This window comes from Bufo gargarizans, unplaced genomic scaffold, assembly GCF_014858855.1.
Source record: "Bufo gargarizans isolate SCDJY-AF-19 unplaced genomic scaffold, ASM1485885v1 original_scaffold_1678_pilon, whole genome shotgun sequence".
NCBI lineage: Eukaryota > Metazoa > Chordata > Amphibia > Anura > Bufonidae > Bufo > Bufo gargarizans.
This window is the reverse complement of record NW_025334462.1, coordinates 19,791-37,089: the sequence shown is the minus strand read 5'-3', so window position 1 is coordinate 37,089 and position 17,299 is coordinate 19,791. Positions and strand designations below refer to the sequence as shown.

Sequence of the window (17,299 nt, the reverse complement as noted above, 5' to 3'; positions counted from 1 at the left end):
ACTGAGGATTACACCCAGTATACAGGACAGGAGAAGTGGTACTGTGCAGTGTATATATATACAGAATAAGAGGCAGATACTGAGGATTACACCCAGTATACAGGACAGGAGAAGTGGTACTGTGCAGTGTATATATATACAGAATAAGTAGCAGATACTGAGGATTACACCCAGTATACAGGACAGGAAAGTGGTACTGTGCAGTGTATATATACAGAATAAGGGCAGATACTGAGGATTACACCCGGTATACAGGACAGGAGAATGGTACTGTGCAGTGTATATATATACAGAATAAGAGCAGATACTGAGGATTACACCCAGTATACAGGACAGGAGAAGTGGTACTGTGCAGTGTATATATCAGAATAAGAGCAGATACTGAGGATTACACCCAGTATACAGGACAGGAGAAGTGGTACTGTGCAGTGTATATATACAGAATAAGAGCAGATACTGAGATTACACCCAGTATACAGGACAGGAGAAGTGGTACTGTGCAGTGTATATATATACAGATAAGAGCAGATACTGAGGATTACACCCGTATACAGGACAGGAGAAGTGGTACTGTGCAGTGTATATATACAGAATAAGAGCAGATACTGAGGATTACACCCAGTATACAGGACAGGAGAAGTGGTACTGTGCAGTGTATATATATACAGAATAAGAGCAGATACTGAGGATTACACCCTATACAGGACAGGAGAAGTGGTACTGTGCAGTGTATATATACAGAATAAGCAGATACTGAGGATTACACCCAGTATACAGGACAGGAGAAGTGTACTGTGCAGTGTATATATACAGAATAGAGCAGATACTGAGGATTACACCAGTATACAGGACAGGAGAAGTGGTACTGTGCAGTGTTCATATATACAGAATAAGAGCAGATACTGAGGATTACACCCAGTATACAGGACAGGAGAAGTGGTACTGTGCAGTGATATATATATACAGAATAAGAGCAGATACTGAGGATTACTACCCAGTATACAGGACAGGAGAAGTGGTACTGTGCAGTGTATATATACAGAATAAGAGCAGTACTGAGGATTACACCAGTATACAGGACAGGAGAAGTGGTACTGTGCAGTGTATATATATACAGAATAAGAGCAGATACTGAGGATTACACCCAGTATACAGGACAGGAGCAGTGGTACTGTGCAGTGTATATATACAGAATAAGAGCAGATACTGAGGATTACACCCAGTATACAGGACAGGAGAAGTGGTACTGTGCAGTGTATATATATACAGAATAAGAGCAGATACTGAGGATTACACCCAGTATACAGGACAGGAGAAGTGGTACTGTGCAGTGTATATATACAGAATAAGAGCAGATACTGAGGATTACTCTCTGTATACAGGAGAAGTGGTACTGTGCAGAGTCTGTATATGCAGCTTCGTAGGGTCATTCCTCTTCGTCTGAGTCATCAGATGAGGCGATTTCCTGTTTTTAGACTCTCATTCATATTATAATGTTGGTGGCATCAGGAGACCACACTTAGCAGAGGAGGTGTCTCGCTGCATTAGACAGAAGTAAGGCAGACTGTCAGAGTTGGGAGACAGCAGCGTGGAGAAGACAGAGGAGACATGGCAATATCTCGATACTCGCAGCAGGTGAGGTCCTGAGTATTATTTCTTATATCTATAAGTCTTTTATTGCGTCAGGTTTTATCCAGGGATCTATTATCAGTGTCTTATTATCACCAGTGGCAGGAGATCGCTAGATTATTCTTCATAAATTGTATTATCTTTATTACTGTCTTTTTTATTGAGAATTATTTATGTTATCAGCAGAGGGTGAGGTTAGTAATGATAGTGTCACAATAGCCAGATCAGGGTGGTGGTCGTCAGCTCAGGGTGGTGGTTGTCAGCTCAGGGTGGTGGTTGTCAGCTCAGGGTGGTGGTTGTCAGCTCAGGGTGGTGGTCGTCAGCTCAGGGTGGTGGTTCGTCAGCTCAGGGTGGTGGTTCGTCAGCTCAGGGTGGTGGTCGTCAGCTCAGGGTGGTGGTTGTCAGCTCAGGGTGTTGGTTGTCAGCTCAGCATGGTGGTTGTCAGCTCAGCATGGTGGTTGTCAGCTCAGGGTGGTGGTTGTCAGCTCAGGGTGGTGGTTGTCAGCTCAGCATGGTGGTTGTCAGCTCAGGGTGGTGGTCGTCAGCTCAGGGTGGTGGTTGTCAGCTCGGGATGGTGGTTGTCAGCTCAGGGTGGTGGTCGTCAGCTCAGGGTGGTGGTTGTCAGCTCAGCATGGTGGTTGTCAGCTCAGGGTGGTGGTAGTCAGCTCAGGGTGGTGGTCGTCAGCTCAGGGTGGTGGTTGTCAGCTCGGGATGGTGGTTGTCAGCTCAGGGTGGTGGTCGTCAGCTCAGGGTGGTGGTAGTCAGCTCAGGGTGGTGGTCGTCAGCTCAGGGTGGTGGTCGTCAGCTCAGGGTGGTGGTTGTCAGCTCAGGGTGGTGGTCGTCAGCTCAGGGTGGTGGTTCGTCAGCTCAGGGTGGTGGTTCGTCAGCTCAGGGTGGTGGTCGTCAGCTCAAGGTGGTGGTTGTCAGCTCAGGGTGTTGGTTGTCAGCTCAGCATGGTGGTTGTCAGCTCAGCATGGTGGTTGTCAGCTCAGGGTGGTGGTTGTCAGCTCAGGGTGGTGGTTGTCAGCTCAGCATGGTGGTTGTCAGCTCAGGGTGGTGGTCGTCAGCTCAGGGTGGTGGTTGTCAGCTCGGGGTGTTGGTTGTCAGCTCAGCATGGTGGTTGTCAGCTCAGGGTGGTGGTCGTCAGCTCAGGGTGGTGGTTGTCAGCTCAGCATGGTGGTTGTCAGCTCAGGGTGGTGGTAGTCAGCTCAGGGTGGTGGTAGTCAGCTCAGGGTGGTGGTCGTCAGCTCAGGGTGGTGGTCGTCAGCTCAGGGTGGTGGTTGTCAGCTCAGGTTGGGGCTATTGGTTCAGGTTGTAGGTTGCCAGCTCAGGAAAGGGTTTTTTAGCTCAAAATAGGCATTGCTGCTACCCCTACTAGGACCCTTCTCTCCTCCACCAGGAACCCCAGGGATTCCAACACTCCTCTGCCAGAAGTCCCAGAGATCAACTTCATCAGGAACTCCAAAGACACAAACTCACTTCTTCAAGGACCCCCAGAGATCCTAGCTTTCCTCCACAATGTACTACAGAGATCCAAGCTTTCCTCCACCATCTACTATAGAGATCCCAGCTTCCCCCACCATGTACTACAGAGATCCAAGCTACCCTGTACCATGTACTACAGAGATCACAGCTGTCCTTCACTATCTACTACAGAGATCCAAGCTTTCCTGCACCATCTACTATAGAGATCCCAGCTATCCTCCACCATCTACTACAGAGATCCCACCTCTCCTCCCCTATCTACTACAGAGATCCCAGCTCCCTGCCCAAAACCCTTAGAGATCTCAGCTTCCCTCCACTATGTACTACAGAGATCCCACCTCTCCTCTACAATGTAGTACAGAGTTCACAGCTTCCCTCCACCAGGACCCCAGAGATGCCATCTCTTCTACACCATGTACTACAGAGATCCTAGCTTCTCTCCACCATGTAGTACAGAGGTACCAGCTCCATTCAGCCAGGACCCACAGAGATTCCAGCTCCCCTCTACCATGTTCTAGACAGATCCCAGCTTCCCTCCACCAGGACCCATAGAGATCCCAGCTCCCCTCCGCCATATATTAGAGACCTCAGCTTCCCTCTGCCAGGATCCCCAGAGATCTCAGCTCTACTCCACATATACTACAGAGATTTCCGCTTCCCTCTACCATGCAGGGGTGGACTGGGAACTTAAAGTAATGAAGTATTGAGGCCCTCAGGTTGAAAATTTTGCTATTCAAGTACAGCTTTATTTCATATTTTCTGCATCATCCATTTGCCCAGTGGTGGATATCAATGGCAGAATATTTCTGACCAGACGTTTCGGTCACGATGGACCTTCATCAGCGGTCACATTATCAGGAATAATATTAATTACATGATTTGAATGGGTCGATTTCAGACGGCAGAGCATGAAGTGAAGTATCACAATTATAATCTAACGAGAAATAATCGACAAGAAAAATCTTCTATAGTTATAGCAGCGAAGTGAGATGGTGCCCAGAGGCTGGTGAGTACATGTATGTGATCTTATGGGGTCCGTGAGACGTGATTTATATACTTATTGTGGTAGAAAAACATGATGGTTCAGATCTAGATATAAGTGCACTGTGGAAAGCGAAAGACCGGGGGTGAGGTAGACATAGTAAACATGATTATATGGGAATCGATGTGGAACATGATCCTTCAAAACATGGTCATATCATCTGTGCCAAATACAAAAAACCCCACTAGAATAGCTGAAGATGCTGGTCCTACAAAGGATATCCTGGGCATGAATGCAGAAGCACTGGGGTCATAAAAAATGGAATAGGACAGCACGACCTACTGGAACAAATAGTCCATGGTATGGCGGCGGTGCTCGTGGCGTCAGGTCCCGGCCTCAGGGAAACCTCAAACGTAGAGAAAACTTCAGAAAAGTCACGGCACTCTTGTTCTTGAATCAAAGCTTAGCGTTTAATCACACCGAAAGGATACAGCAACGTTTCGACACACAGGTCTTTCTCAAGCGACATGTAGCTTGAGAAAGACCTGGGTGTCGAAACGTTGCTGTATTTTTTCAGTGTGATTAAACACTAAGTTTGGATTCAAGAACAAGAGTGCCGTGACTTTTCTGAAGTTTTCTCGAGGCATTAGGGTCAGACATGAAGGGATGGCCACATGGTCATATCATCTGTGCCAAATACGGAAACATAAGAATAGCTCACAATGCTGGTCCTACAAAGGATATCCTGTGCATGAATGCAGAAGCACTGGGGTCAGGCATGAAGGGATGGCCACAGGAAGACATGCCATAAATTCTCATAATCGGTCAGAGTAGCCTGGAGATGAAGCTCCCTGTAGGGTGGGTAGAGGCGTTCCTGGGGCGCTGGATGCAGGATTATCGGCGGTGTTTACAGTGTAGACAGTGGTTCCGGTCATGTGACCGGAAGTAACGTGATGAGTGGAGCGCACGTGTGCGTTCCATAGAGCGGAAGTCCCAGTTAGCACTACACTGAGCGCAATGGTTCCAGTCACATGACCGGAACCACTGTCTAGCTATTTATACGGCGGTAAACAACCACCAATACTCCTGCATCCAGCGCCCCAGGAACGCCTCTACCCACCCTACAGGGAGCTTCATCTCCAGGCTACTCTGACCGATTATGGGAATCTATGGCATGTCTTCCTGTGGCCATCCCTTCATGCCTGACCCCAGTGCTTCTGCATTCATGCCCAGGATATCCCTTGTAGGACCAGCATCTTCAGCTATTCTAGTGGGGTTTTTTGTATTTGGCACAGATGATATGACCATGTTTTGAAGGATCATGTTCCACATCGATTCCCATATAATCATGTTTACTATGTCTACCTCACCCCCGGTCTTTCGCTTTCCACAGTGCGCTTATATCTAGATCTGAACCATCATGTTTTTCTACCAGAATAAGTATATAAATCACGTCTCACGGACCCCATAAGATCACATACATGTACTCACCAGCCTCTGGGCACCATCTCATCAATATTATGGTCCCGCGGGACAATTCCCCACACCTCCTACAATACCATAAGCATCGATGGGTTGAATGCTCGTTTACCTCTGCTTATGGTATTGTAGGAGGCGTGGGAATTGTCGCGCGGGACCATACTGTTGTTATTGGTTTTCCTGTTTTTGCAGTAGTGGCGGTACTATTGCGGTACCACAGCGTGAACTATAAGTTCACAGAGGATAAAAGCGCCAGTGTAATATAGTTTTTAAGGACAGCAATACAAGCGAATCTAATGCTCTGCAAGAGCTGAAGGACCTGTGGTGACATCACAGGTCATGTGATCAGTTCTAAATGCAGTAGCTGAAAAGGACCTGCGATGATGCCACCGTCATGTGACCAGTGCAGGAGAGGACGGCTCAGCAGTGAGGAAAAAGTCTTGGGAAGAGGGTGAGGTCTGCAACATGAGGAGAGGTAAGTGAAAATTACTCAGTGTGAGAGGCAGAGCAATGTTGGGAGTTGTAGTTATTTAACTGGGAATATATGTTAGGGCTGAAGGGATGGAAGTTATTTACATGGGACAGTGGGGTGAAGTGATGGTATTTACATTGGACAGATAGTTGAGGGAGTGATGTTATTTACATGGGAATGCATGTTGGAGGTGGCTGGGAAGGGGGTTATTTTATTTACATGGGACTGTATGTTGAAGGTGTCTGGGGGAGGGAGTGATGTTATTAACATGGGACTAAATATTGAGGGGTGATGTTATTTACATGGGGCTGTATGTTGGAGGGGGCTGAGGAGAGGGTGATGTTATTTACGTGGGACTGTATATTGGAGGGGGCAGGAGAGATTATGTGATGGTATTTACATGGGACTGTATGGTGGAGGGGCTAAGGAATTATAATTTCTGAGGACAGTAAACAGAGGAATATAACTACAGGGGGCACTGCAGGGGGCATTACAAATACTGGGCACTTCAGGGTGAGCATTATAACAGTAGGGGGAAGTATAAATACTGGGGGCACTGTGGGGGCATTTTAAATCCAGGGGACATTAGGCATTCTTATTACTACTGGGGGCTCTATAGGAGGGACTTATAGCTCTGCCTTATTTCTACTATGAGCACTGTGGGGGCCTTATTACTACTGAGGGGTCAGTAGAGCGCTTTATTACCGCTGGGGGGAATAGGGGGCCTTATTACTACTGAGGGGTCAGTAGAGAGCTTTATTACCACCGGAGGAACAATAGGGGGCTTTGTTTTTACTGGATGCTCTGTAGGGGGCAGTATTACTAATGAGGGCCTTCTAGAATGTAATTACTATTTGCGGGACTATAAGGAGTACTGTTACTATGGGGCACTCATTTTTCTTCAGGATAGTATTTGGGGGTACAGAAAAGTGAGGAAGATAAGATGTCGGTGTGTCTCACTCTGCAGAGACGAGGCGGCTGAGAGAAGTTGTCCGGACCGAATGGAGAAGATGATGACAGAGAAGGTCTACTGTACATCGGAGGAGACGTCACCTGGAGGCCCTGGATGTGAGAGGTAGGTGCTGCTGTATAGCAAGTACAGGAAAGTGTCTTCAGTGCTAGTGTTTGTAGGGGGGGGGGGGGAGGTGGGGGGGGGGGTTGGTCGACTTAGAAAATTGGGCCATATGCATTGGGGCTTGGGCCCAGATCTTTTTAGGCCCTAGCAATGCCCCTGCAAAGATCCCAGCTCTCCTCCACCATGTACTTCAGAGATTCTAGCTCCCCTCAACCATATACTACAGAGTTCCCAGCTTCCATCCACCGTGTGCTACACAGATCCTAGCTCCTGTCCACCCAGAACCCCAGAGATCCCAGCTCCCCTCCATCATGTACCACAGAGATCCCAGCTCTCCTCCATCATGTACCACAGAGATCCAAGTCTCCTCCACCATGTACCACAGAGATCCCAGCTCTCCTCCATCATGTACCACAGAGATCCCAGCAATCCTCCACCATGTACTATAGAGATCCCAGTTCCCCTCCACCAGGACCCCCCAGAGATCTCAGCTCCCCTAGACATAGACGTATTATGGATGACTTATATATTATTTTACAGAACAGTAGTGGCTGGCATCTTAGTCCAAGCACACAGTCTCCTGGCAACATCAAGCAGAGGGTCCAGCTTCTGTCCTAGAAACCGTTGCCTGGAAACCAGGTATCCTAGCAACTGGCATGTGAGAGGCTGGTTGGTTTCCTAGCAACAAAGAAAGGCATATTTGTATCCTAGGAATGGTCAGATTAGCGCCAAAGTTGAGCTATGGAAGACATTGACAGGAAGAAAAATAGCTCCTTCCTCAATCTATCCAACATGTCCGGCCTGGGCTCAGTAGTCCAGATATTGATATTACTATGAGTCCTGGCCAAGAGAGTCCCTGTCAGAGTTAGTGGCAAAGACTTGTAGGTTCTTGAACTGAACTTGCTGGGACTGAGATCCTAAGATTGTGTGTCTAGACCACCGCATTCCACCAAAGACTATCCATGTTCAGTAAGACCACCAGTGTCCACCATAGGCAAGTTCAGTCCACCAAAGACGACTACAGTGTACCGTAGTCCAGATAATTCTTCTCTTCCTTGTATCATTGTCCTTCTTGATTAAATCTTCAATTGTAATGAAACCACCACCCCAGGATCTATAAGATGTCTGCTCCTCACACTTTACTCTGATTTGGACCTTCATCTTTCAAGGGTTGGTCAAGATGTGGCCTCCTCTCAGGACCAAGGTGGACACCTGCAAATGAAACCGTCAAATTCTTGGTACCTTTGATGCTGTAATAGTGTCAATGATTCAGCAATTTCTCTCTCACACAAATGTTCACTTAAAAAACCAACAAGGTGGTGTTCACATGTGGTGATAGCTCCATATTGTGTTGTAATCATAGTCACATGGTACAGGGGCACAACACCAAAGCCTGGAGAGATGCTTCCCCGATCACTCCACCTTCTTCAGACCATTCAGGATTGTGTTTACAGTGATTAGTGGATTGTCAGTGGAAAAGAGGGGCACGATTTTCATTATTAAAGTTGGCTGCATTGAGTATGATCACATGTATTCTGCAGGTCACCATGTCCTCTGTTGGCCTCAGGTGGTATATGTCAGAATCATAGTGAGTACTGTACTCATACCCTGCAATACCCACCCGATGCCCACCTCACATCCTGTACTCACACCCTGCATTACCCACCCCATCCCTACCTCACACTCTGCAATAACCACCTGATGCCCACCTCACATCCTGTACTCATACCCTGCATTACCCACCCCATCCCTACCTCACACCCTGCAATACCCACCCGATGCCCACCTCACATCCTGTACTCACACCTGGCATTACCCACCCCATCCCTACCTCACATTCTGTACTCACACCCTGCGATACCCACCCCACCCCATCCCTACCTCACATCCTGTACTCACACCCTGCATTACCCACCCCACCCCATCCCTACCTCACATCCTGTACTCACACCTGCCATTACCCACCCCATCCCTACCTCACACCCTGCAATACCCACCCGATGCCCACCTCACATCCTGTACTCACACCTGGCATTACCCACCCTATCCCTACCTCACATCCTGTACTCACACCCTGCATTACCCACTCCATCCCCACCTCACACCCTGTACTCACACCTACCATTATCCATCCCATACCTACCTCACACCCTGTATTACCCACCGCATCCCTACCTCATATTCTGTACTCACACCTGGCATTACCCACTGCATCCTTACCTCACATCCTGTACTCACATCCTGCATTACCCACCCCATCCCTACCTCACATTCTGTACTCACACCTGGCATTACCCACCCCATCCTTACCTCACATCCTGTACTCACACCTTGCATTACCCACCCCATCCTTACCTCACACCCTGTATTACCCACCCCATCCTTACCTCACACCCTGTACTCACACCTACCATTATCCATCCCATCCCTACCTCACACCCTGTATTACCCACCGCATCTCTACCTCATATTCTGTACTCACACCTGGCATTACCCACTGCATCCCTACCTCACATCCTGTACTCACACCTTGCATTACCCACCCCATCCTTACCTCACACCCTGTATTACCCACCCCATCCTTACCTCACACCCTGTACTCACACCTACCATTATCCATCCCATCCCTACCTCACACCCTGTATTACCCACCGCATCTCTACCTCATATTCTGTACTCACACCTGGCATTACCCACTGCATCCCTACCTCACATCCTGTACTCAAACCTGGCATTACCCACTCCATCTTTACCTAACATCCTGTACTCACACCCTGCATTACCCACCCCATCCCTACCTCACATCCTGTACTCACACCTTGCATTACCCACCACCTGCCAACTACACATCTTGTACTCACACCTGCCATTACCTACCCCATCCCTACCTCACACCCTGTACTAACACCTGCCATTACTCACCCCATCCCTACCTCACATCCTGTACTCACACCTGGCATTACCCACCCCATCCCTACCTCACATCCTGTACTCACACCCTGCATTACCCACCCCATCCCTACCTCACATCCTGTACTCACACCCTGCATTACCCGCCCCATCCCTACCTCACACCCTGTACTCACACCTGCCATTACTCACCCCATCCCTACCTCACATCCTGTACTCACACCTGGCATTACCCACCCCATCCCTACCTCACATCTTGTACTCACACCCTACATTAGCCACCCCATCCCTACCTCACATCCTGTACTCACACCTTGCATTACCCACCACCTGCCAACTACACATCTTGTACTCACACCTGCCATTACCCACCCCATCCCATCCCTACCTCACATCCTGTACTCACACCTTGCATTACCCACCACCTGCCAACTACACATCTTGTACTCACACCTGCCATTACCCACCCCATCCCATCCCTACCTCACACCCTGTACTCACACCTACCATTATCCATCCCATCCCTACCTCACACCCTGTATTACCCACCTCATCCCTACCTCATATTCTGTACTCACACCCTGCATTGCCTATCCAAGGGCCATCACACTTCCTGTACTCACACCTGCCATTACCCACTCAATCCCTACCTCACATTCTAAAATCACGCCCTGCGTTATCTACCAGCTGCCCACCACACATCCTGTACTCACACCCTGCATTACTCTTGCATCCCTCCTACCACTCATTGAATATTCTCACCTTATGTTAACCCCCATACCCACCACCCACCCTGTCCTACTGCATATCCTGTACTCACTCCCTGCAGTACACATCCCATTTCCCACTGGAGGGAATATGACAAGACGTCTGTATCATCTGTGTCTTCCAGGCTACACCTGCATTTGCAGACATGACATTGTCCTTCTCAGAAGAAGAATTGCTGGAACTTGCCACATGGCAGAAAGAACTGTATAGGACGGTCATGAGGGACACCATGGAACTGGTCACTTCTCTGGGTGAGTTGGCATAGTGAAATCTATGGACTTCTCAATTTAAACAATGTCTCATGATGAGCAGTTATGGGTAAAATCCAGCAAAAAAATGTTGGATGATTTCACACCTTTCATTCTATGGAGTAGAAAACAGGGTGGTCGAGAGAATTCAATTACCTGTGTCTATAGGGTATAGTTCTGAGGTTGTTCTATAGTTCATATATATATATATATATATATATATATATATATATATATATATATATAGTACAGACCAAAAGTTTGGACACAGCTTCTCATTCAAAGAGTTTTCTTTATTTTCATGACTATGACAATTGTAGATTCCCACTGAAGGCATCAAAACTATGAATTATCACATGTGGAATTATATACATAACAAACAAGTGTGAAACAACTGAAAATAGGTCATATTCTAGGTTCTTCACAGTAGCCACCTTTTGCTTTGATTACTGCTTTGCACACTCTTGGCATTCTCTTGATGAGCTTCCAGAGGTAGTCACCTGAAATGGTCTTCACTTCACAGGTGTGTCCTGTCAGGTGTAATAAGTGGGATTTCTTGCCTTATAAATGGGGTTGGGACCATCAGCTGCGTTGTGGAGAAGTCCGGTGGATACACAGCTGATAGTCCTACTGAATAGACTGTTAGAATTTGTATTATGGCAAGAAAGAAGCAGCTAAGTAAAGAAAAACGAGTGGCCATCATTACTTTAGGAAATGAAGGTCAGTCAGTCCGAAAAATTGGGAAAACTTTGAAAGTGTCCCCAAGTGCAGTCACAAAAACCATCAAGCGCTACAAAGAAACTGGCTGACATGCGGACCGCCCCAGGAAAGGAAGACCAAGAGTCACCTCTGCTGCGGAGGAGAAGTTCATCCGAGTCACCAGCAGCTCAGATTAGAGACCAGGTCAATGCCACCCAGAGTTCTAGCAGCAGACACATCTCTAGAACAACTGTTAGGAGGAGACTGTGTGAATCAGGCCGTCATGGTAGACTATCTGCTAGGAAACCACTGCTAAGGACAGGCAACAAGCAGAAGAGACTTGTCTGGGCTAAAGAACACAAGGAATGGACATTAGACCAGTGGAAATCTGTGTTTTGGTCTGATGAGTCCAAATTTGAGATCTTTGGTTCCAACCACCGTGTCTTTGTGCGACGCAGAAAAGGTGAACGGATGGACTCTACATGCCTGGTTCCCACCGTGAAGCATGGAGGAGGAGGTGTGATGGTGTGGGGGGGCTTTGCTGGTGACACTGTTGGGGATTTATTCAGAATTGAAGGCATACTGAACCAGCATGGCTACCACGGCATCTTGCAGCGGCATGCTATTCCATCCGGTTTGTGTTTAGTTGGACCATCATTTATTTTTCAACAGGGCAATGACCCCAAACACACCTCCAGGCTGTGTAAGGGCTATCTGACCATGAAGGAGAGTGATGGGGTGCTGCGCCAGATGACCTGGCCTCCACAGTCACCGGACCTGAACCCAATCGAGATGGTTTGGGGTGAGCTGGACCGCAGAGTGAAGGCAAAAGGGCCAACAAGTGCTAAGCATCTCTGGGAACTCCTTCAAGACTGTTGGAAGACCATTTCAGGTGACTACCTCTGGAAGCTCATCAAGAGAATGGCAAGAGTGTGCAAAGCAGTAATCAAAGCAAAAGGTGGCTACTTTGAAGAACCTAGAATATGACCTATTTTCAGTTGTTTCACACTTTTTGTTATGTATATAATTCCACATGTGATAATTCATAGTTTTGATGCCTTCAGTGTGAATCTACAATTGTCATAGTCATGGAAATAAAGAAAACTCTTTGAATGAGAAGCTGTGTCCAAACTTTTGGTCTGTACTGTGTATATATATACACTGAACAAAAATATAAACACAACACTTTCGGTTTTGCTCCCATTTTGCATGAGCTGAACTCAAAGATCTGAAACATTTTCTATGTACACAACAGACCCATTACTCTCGAATATTGTTCACAAATCTGTCTGGATCTGTGTTAGTGAGCGCTTCTCCTTTGCCGCATCCATCCCACCTCACAGGTGCGGCAGATCAAGCTGCTGATTAGACAGCATGAATATTGCACAGTTGTGCCTTAGACTGCCCACAATAAAAGGTCACTCTGAAATGTGCACAGTTTTGCCTTACTGGGGGGGAGGGGGGGGGGGGTCAGAAAACCAGTTAATATCTGGTGTGGCCACCATTTGCCACACGCAGTGCAACACATCTCTGTGGCATAGAGTTGAACAGGTTGTTGATGGTGGCCTGTGGGATGTTGGTCCACTCCTCTTAAATAGCTGTGCAGAATATTGTCAGGAACTGGAACACGGTGTCGTATACGCCGATCCAGAGCGTCCCAAACCTGCTCAATGGGTGACGTGTCCGGTGAGTGATGCTGCCAGGCAAGAACTGGGATGTTTTCAGCTTCCAGGAATAGTGTACAGATCCTTGCACTATGGGGCCGTGCATTATCCTGCTGCAACATGAGGTGATGGTCGTGGATGAACGGCACAACAACGGGCCTCAGGATCTCCTCACGGTGTCTCTGTGCATTCAGAATGCCATCAATAAAATGCCCCTGTTTTTGTTCATTGTCCATAACATTCGCCTGCCCTAGTAGTTTGTTCTGTTTGTTTTCCCGTGTTTGGTTATTTTCCTGCTTACCTACCTATTGTGACACGCTCACCCACATGACGCCACACACGCCGTCTGCCATCTGCCCTGAACAGTGAAAACCAGGACTCATCCGTGAACAGAATGCCTCTCCAACGTGCCAGACGCCATCGAATGTGAGCATTTTCCCACTCAAGTCGGTTACGATGACGAACTGCAGTCAGGTCCAGACCCCGATGAGGGCGACGAGTATGCAGACGGTTTCTGACAGTTTGTGCAGAATTTCTTTGGTTATACAAACCGACTGTTGCTGCAGCTGTCCGGGTGGCTGGTCTCAGATGATCATGGAGGTGAACATGCTGGATGTGGAGGTCCTGGGCTGGGGTGGTTACACGTGGTCTGCGGTTGTGAGGCCGGTTGGATGTACTGCCAAATTCTCTGAAACGCCTTTGGAGATGGCATATGGTAGAGAAATGAACAGTCATTGCACGGGCAACAGCTCTGGTAGACATCCCTGCAGTCAGCATGCCAACTGCACGCTCCCTCAAACATTGCGACATCTGTGGCATTGTGCTGTGTGATCAAACTGCACATTTCAGAGTGGTCTCTTATTGTGGGCAGTCTAGGACACACCTGTGCAATATTCATGCTGTCTAATCAGAACCTTGATCTGCCACACCTGTGAGGTGGGATGGATTATCTCGGCAGAGGAGAAGCGCTCACTGACACAGATTTGTGAACAATATTTGGAAGTAATGGGTCTTCTGTGTCTGTACAAAATGTTTCAGATCTTTGAGTTCAGCTCCAGCAAAATGGGAGCAAACCCAAAAGTGTTGTGTTTATATTTTTGCTCAGTGTATATATATATTACACTTTGATAAATATAGTACGTGGTAAGGTTGGAAAGAAGAACCGGCTCGAGCTGCTATGTCTTATAAACAGATCCTCAGTAATGCATTTAACATTGCAATGTTCCAGATTTTTGGGGAAACCCTCCGACCCACACAGCAGCCTAACAGGAGAAAGCAATCTTCATCAGTCTGTTTTGTGTCTTCAAGGTTATATGTTCCTGAAGAGGGAAGAGCCAGAGCTGAGGGACAGTCTAAAGACAAAGAAGACTGAACATGAGGACAACATCCACATACCAGAGACCCCAGTGACTCTGGAAAAGGTACCATCTTCTGGTGAAGCCTTCAAGTCTCCATGCTCACAGATGTCTTCACCTCCCATGGTTCTTCCACATACCAAGACAACAGTCATCCAGAAACATCTAGAAGATTCCTTCACTAAGAAACTACCTTTGACCTCTGGAGCAGAGAAGACTTTAGGAGAAGAAAAGCCTAATCATACTGATCCAGAGATGGCCTTTTTCCATGTGATGGTACCAGAAAGTAATGACATATCCCTAATGACCAGTCAGTGGACAGAGGTTACAACAGGAAGATTTGAAGATGCTTCCAGTCCCTTCTTTGTCTCTGATATGGGCCTTTGTGCATCTAGTGTTGATATGTTCACAGAGAGGGATCGGCAGGTAAACCAGGATCGCCTTCCAGGTGAGTGGGTTCCTTCTCTGTTTGGTAACAACTTATTCTCCCCATTACTGAATTTATAGGGTAACTGGGAGGAATGTAATGTGTACGTAAGCTGTACCTGACTCCCGGGGCCCAAAATGTGGAAAAATACTGTGTCCATCCAATCCACAGACATCAGAATGAGCTAAGACTGGAAATATATAATCCATCTATATCGTTAGGTATGTCTTCTCATTTAAGACACCTGAAATGACCTCCTGCAGTCCACCCACGAGGCAGAACCCGTCTTCAGCACCGGGGACTTTCTATGCAGCGGCAGTTGTAATGGTACTGAAGCTGGAAAAACCACCCGTCTACAGCTAGTAATCGGTTACTAATTTATCTGCCGCTGGTTTGCTGTGTGACTCCTCTGTTCCACTTTAGACTCTTCCTCCAGAATCCTCTGTCCCCTGCAGGCTCCTCTGACAGCAGCTTACCTCTCTGCAGAACAAATAATTGGGTCATTTCAAACTGAACGTGCCCAGTGCTCCTTCTCCGGCCATAGGGTGGGAAGAGTCAGGATTCTCCTTACACATTAGATGAAGGACCTAACATGCATGGGCCATGTTTATAGACAGTGGTGAGTCCTGACCATTTTCCTTCTTCTCTCTTTCTTCTAGATTCAGAGCTCCTGACAGACCTTAAGGTGGAGGAGATAAATGTTGCTATTGAAAGTGAAGTAGTGTCCCCCCATAGAGATAGATGGGCAATCCATCCAGATTACTATAAGAGAGATGAGCGCCAGGACATCCAGGGGGAAGCCGTGTTCCCTCTGGCGCTCACCAGTCCTCACAACACAACCAATTATTACTTACCATGGACACAAAACTTGGGGGTACTCTCTCCAGGGACACTAGAGTGGACCGAGCAGACTTCCTCCGTTAGTGGTCAGTGTGTGGAGGAAGGACAAGCGTGGGTACCTCTGGCTGACCAGCAGATGTCTACACAGGAATCTCCATCCACTGAAAACTTCTATACATGTTCTATGTGCAGTAGAAGCTTCTTACAGGGTATGGACCATCACGAGTGGCTGCAGGTTGAGGATAAGATGTTCACCTGTACCACATGTTACAGCCATCTGATCAATGACCAACATCTGCCAGACCCTCCCCAACAGAGGCACCTTCACCCCAGAGATGGACAAATCGGAGTAACGGACTCCACATATCAGCAATCACAGGATAAGCAGAACTTCACGTGTCCAAAGTGTAACCGCAGTTTCTCACAGTTCATTGGACTCCAGCGACACCAGAAAACTCATTCTCGTATCAAGACCTCAACAAAAGGTATGGCCTCTCCCCTGAAGAAGGTCTACAGAGGAGAGCACGGGAAGGTGAAGCCTACAACACACTCGTCAGGAGAGGCCTACTCAAAGCTGCACCGACACCTGCAGCTCTCCACCGCTTTCCTCCAGCAGCTCATCACATCCACCTGTGGATTCCAGTACGACTAAGCGCTAGAAGGACTAGAAATTGGCTGGAAAACTGAGCACAAAGAGGAACGCTGTTATCGGAGGCAGTCCCTTTTTGTTAAGGTCTCTTGTCCACAATAAAGGCACCCAGTGTTCTCAGTGCACGGTGTGGACAGTCACTCTGTACTTATCTTTGGGGTGTCTCGCTTGTGCATTCTTGGCAGAGGGAGTCTCTTCTGCAGCAATGCTTCACCTTAGGCACAGCCTGCTCCAGAAGCGGTCTCAGAGTCTGCCCACCTCCTTGGGCCAGTACCACAGCTCAACGTTACTCTCACGTGCAGAGCTGTCCTACACCCTTCCTTCTGGTCTTCTGACGCACTTCTTCCCACTTCCAGGAAGTGACATCATCCCAGGATTGTTCTTTAGTTATTATGCAAGGGTGATTGAAAACTAGACGGCAGCAGAGTAACAGCATGGTACTGTTTCGGAGGGGCGTTGCCATATTCAGCTTTACACATGGCCGGGGTCACATTGTGGCCCATCAGTGAAGCAGTGACGTCAGTTCATGAACTTGACATCCAAGCGTTGTATGCACAGTGCTATGCATGGCCCCTTTAACACTGAAGTGCCCGTTCACAAGGCCTGATATACCTGTG

The 17,299-nt window shown here is 47.7% G+C and overlaps 1 protein-coding gene across 4 annotated transcripts; it reads left to right on the top strand.

The window, feature by feature from the left end:
• Positions 1–1,507: 1,507 nt before the first annotated feature.
• LOC122923508 lies at positions 1,508–16,803 on the top strand. 4 transcript variants are annotated; one of them, XM_044274333.1, is made up of 4 exons: positions 1,508–1,635; positions 10,925–11,051; positions 14,720–15,214; positions 15,853–16,803. In XM_044274333.1, the coding sequence occupies exons 1-4, from the start codon at positions 1,609–1,611 to the stop codon at positions 16,683–16,685; spliced, it is 1,482 nt and encodes a 493-aa protein (XP_044130268.1). In that variant the 5' UTR covers positions 1,508–1,608; the 3' UTR covers positions 16,686–16,803. The 4 variants fall into 4 exon arrangements, with proteins under 4 accessions (XP_044130268.1, XP_044130270.1, XP_044130269.1 ...); XM_044274335.1 differs by lacking the exon at positions 1,508–1,635 and adding an exon at positions 7,062–7,122; XM_044274334.1 differs by lacking the exon at positions 1,508–1,635 and adding an exon at positions 7,194–8,360.
• Positions 16,804–17,299: the final 496 nt, after the last annotated feature.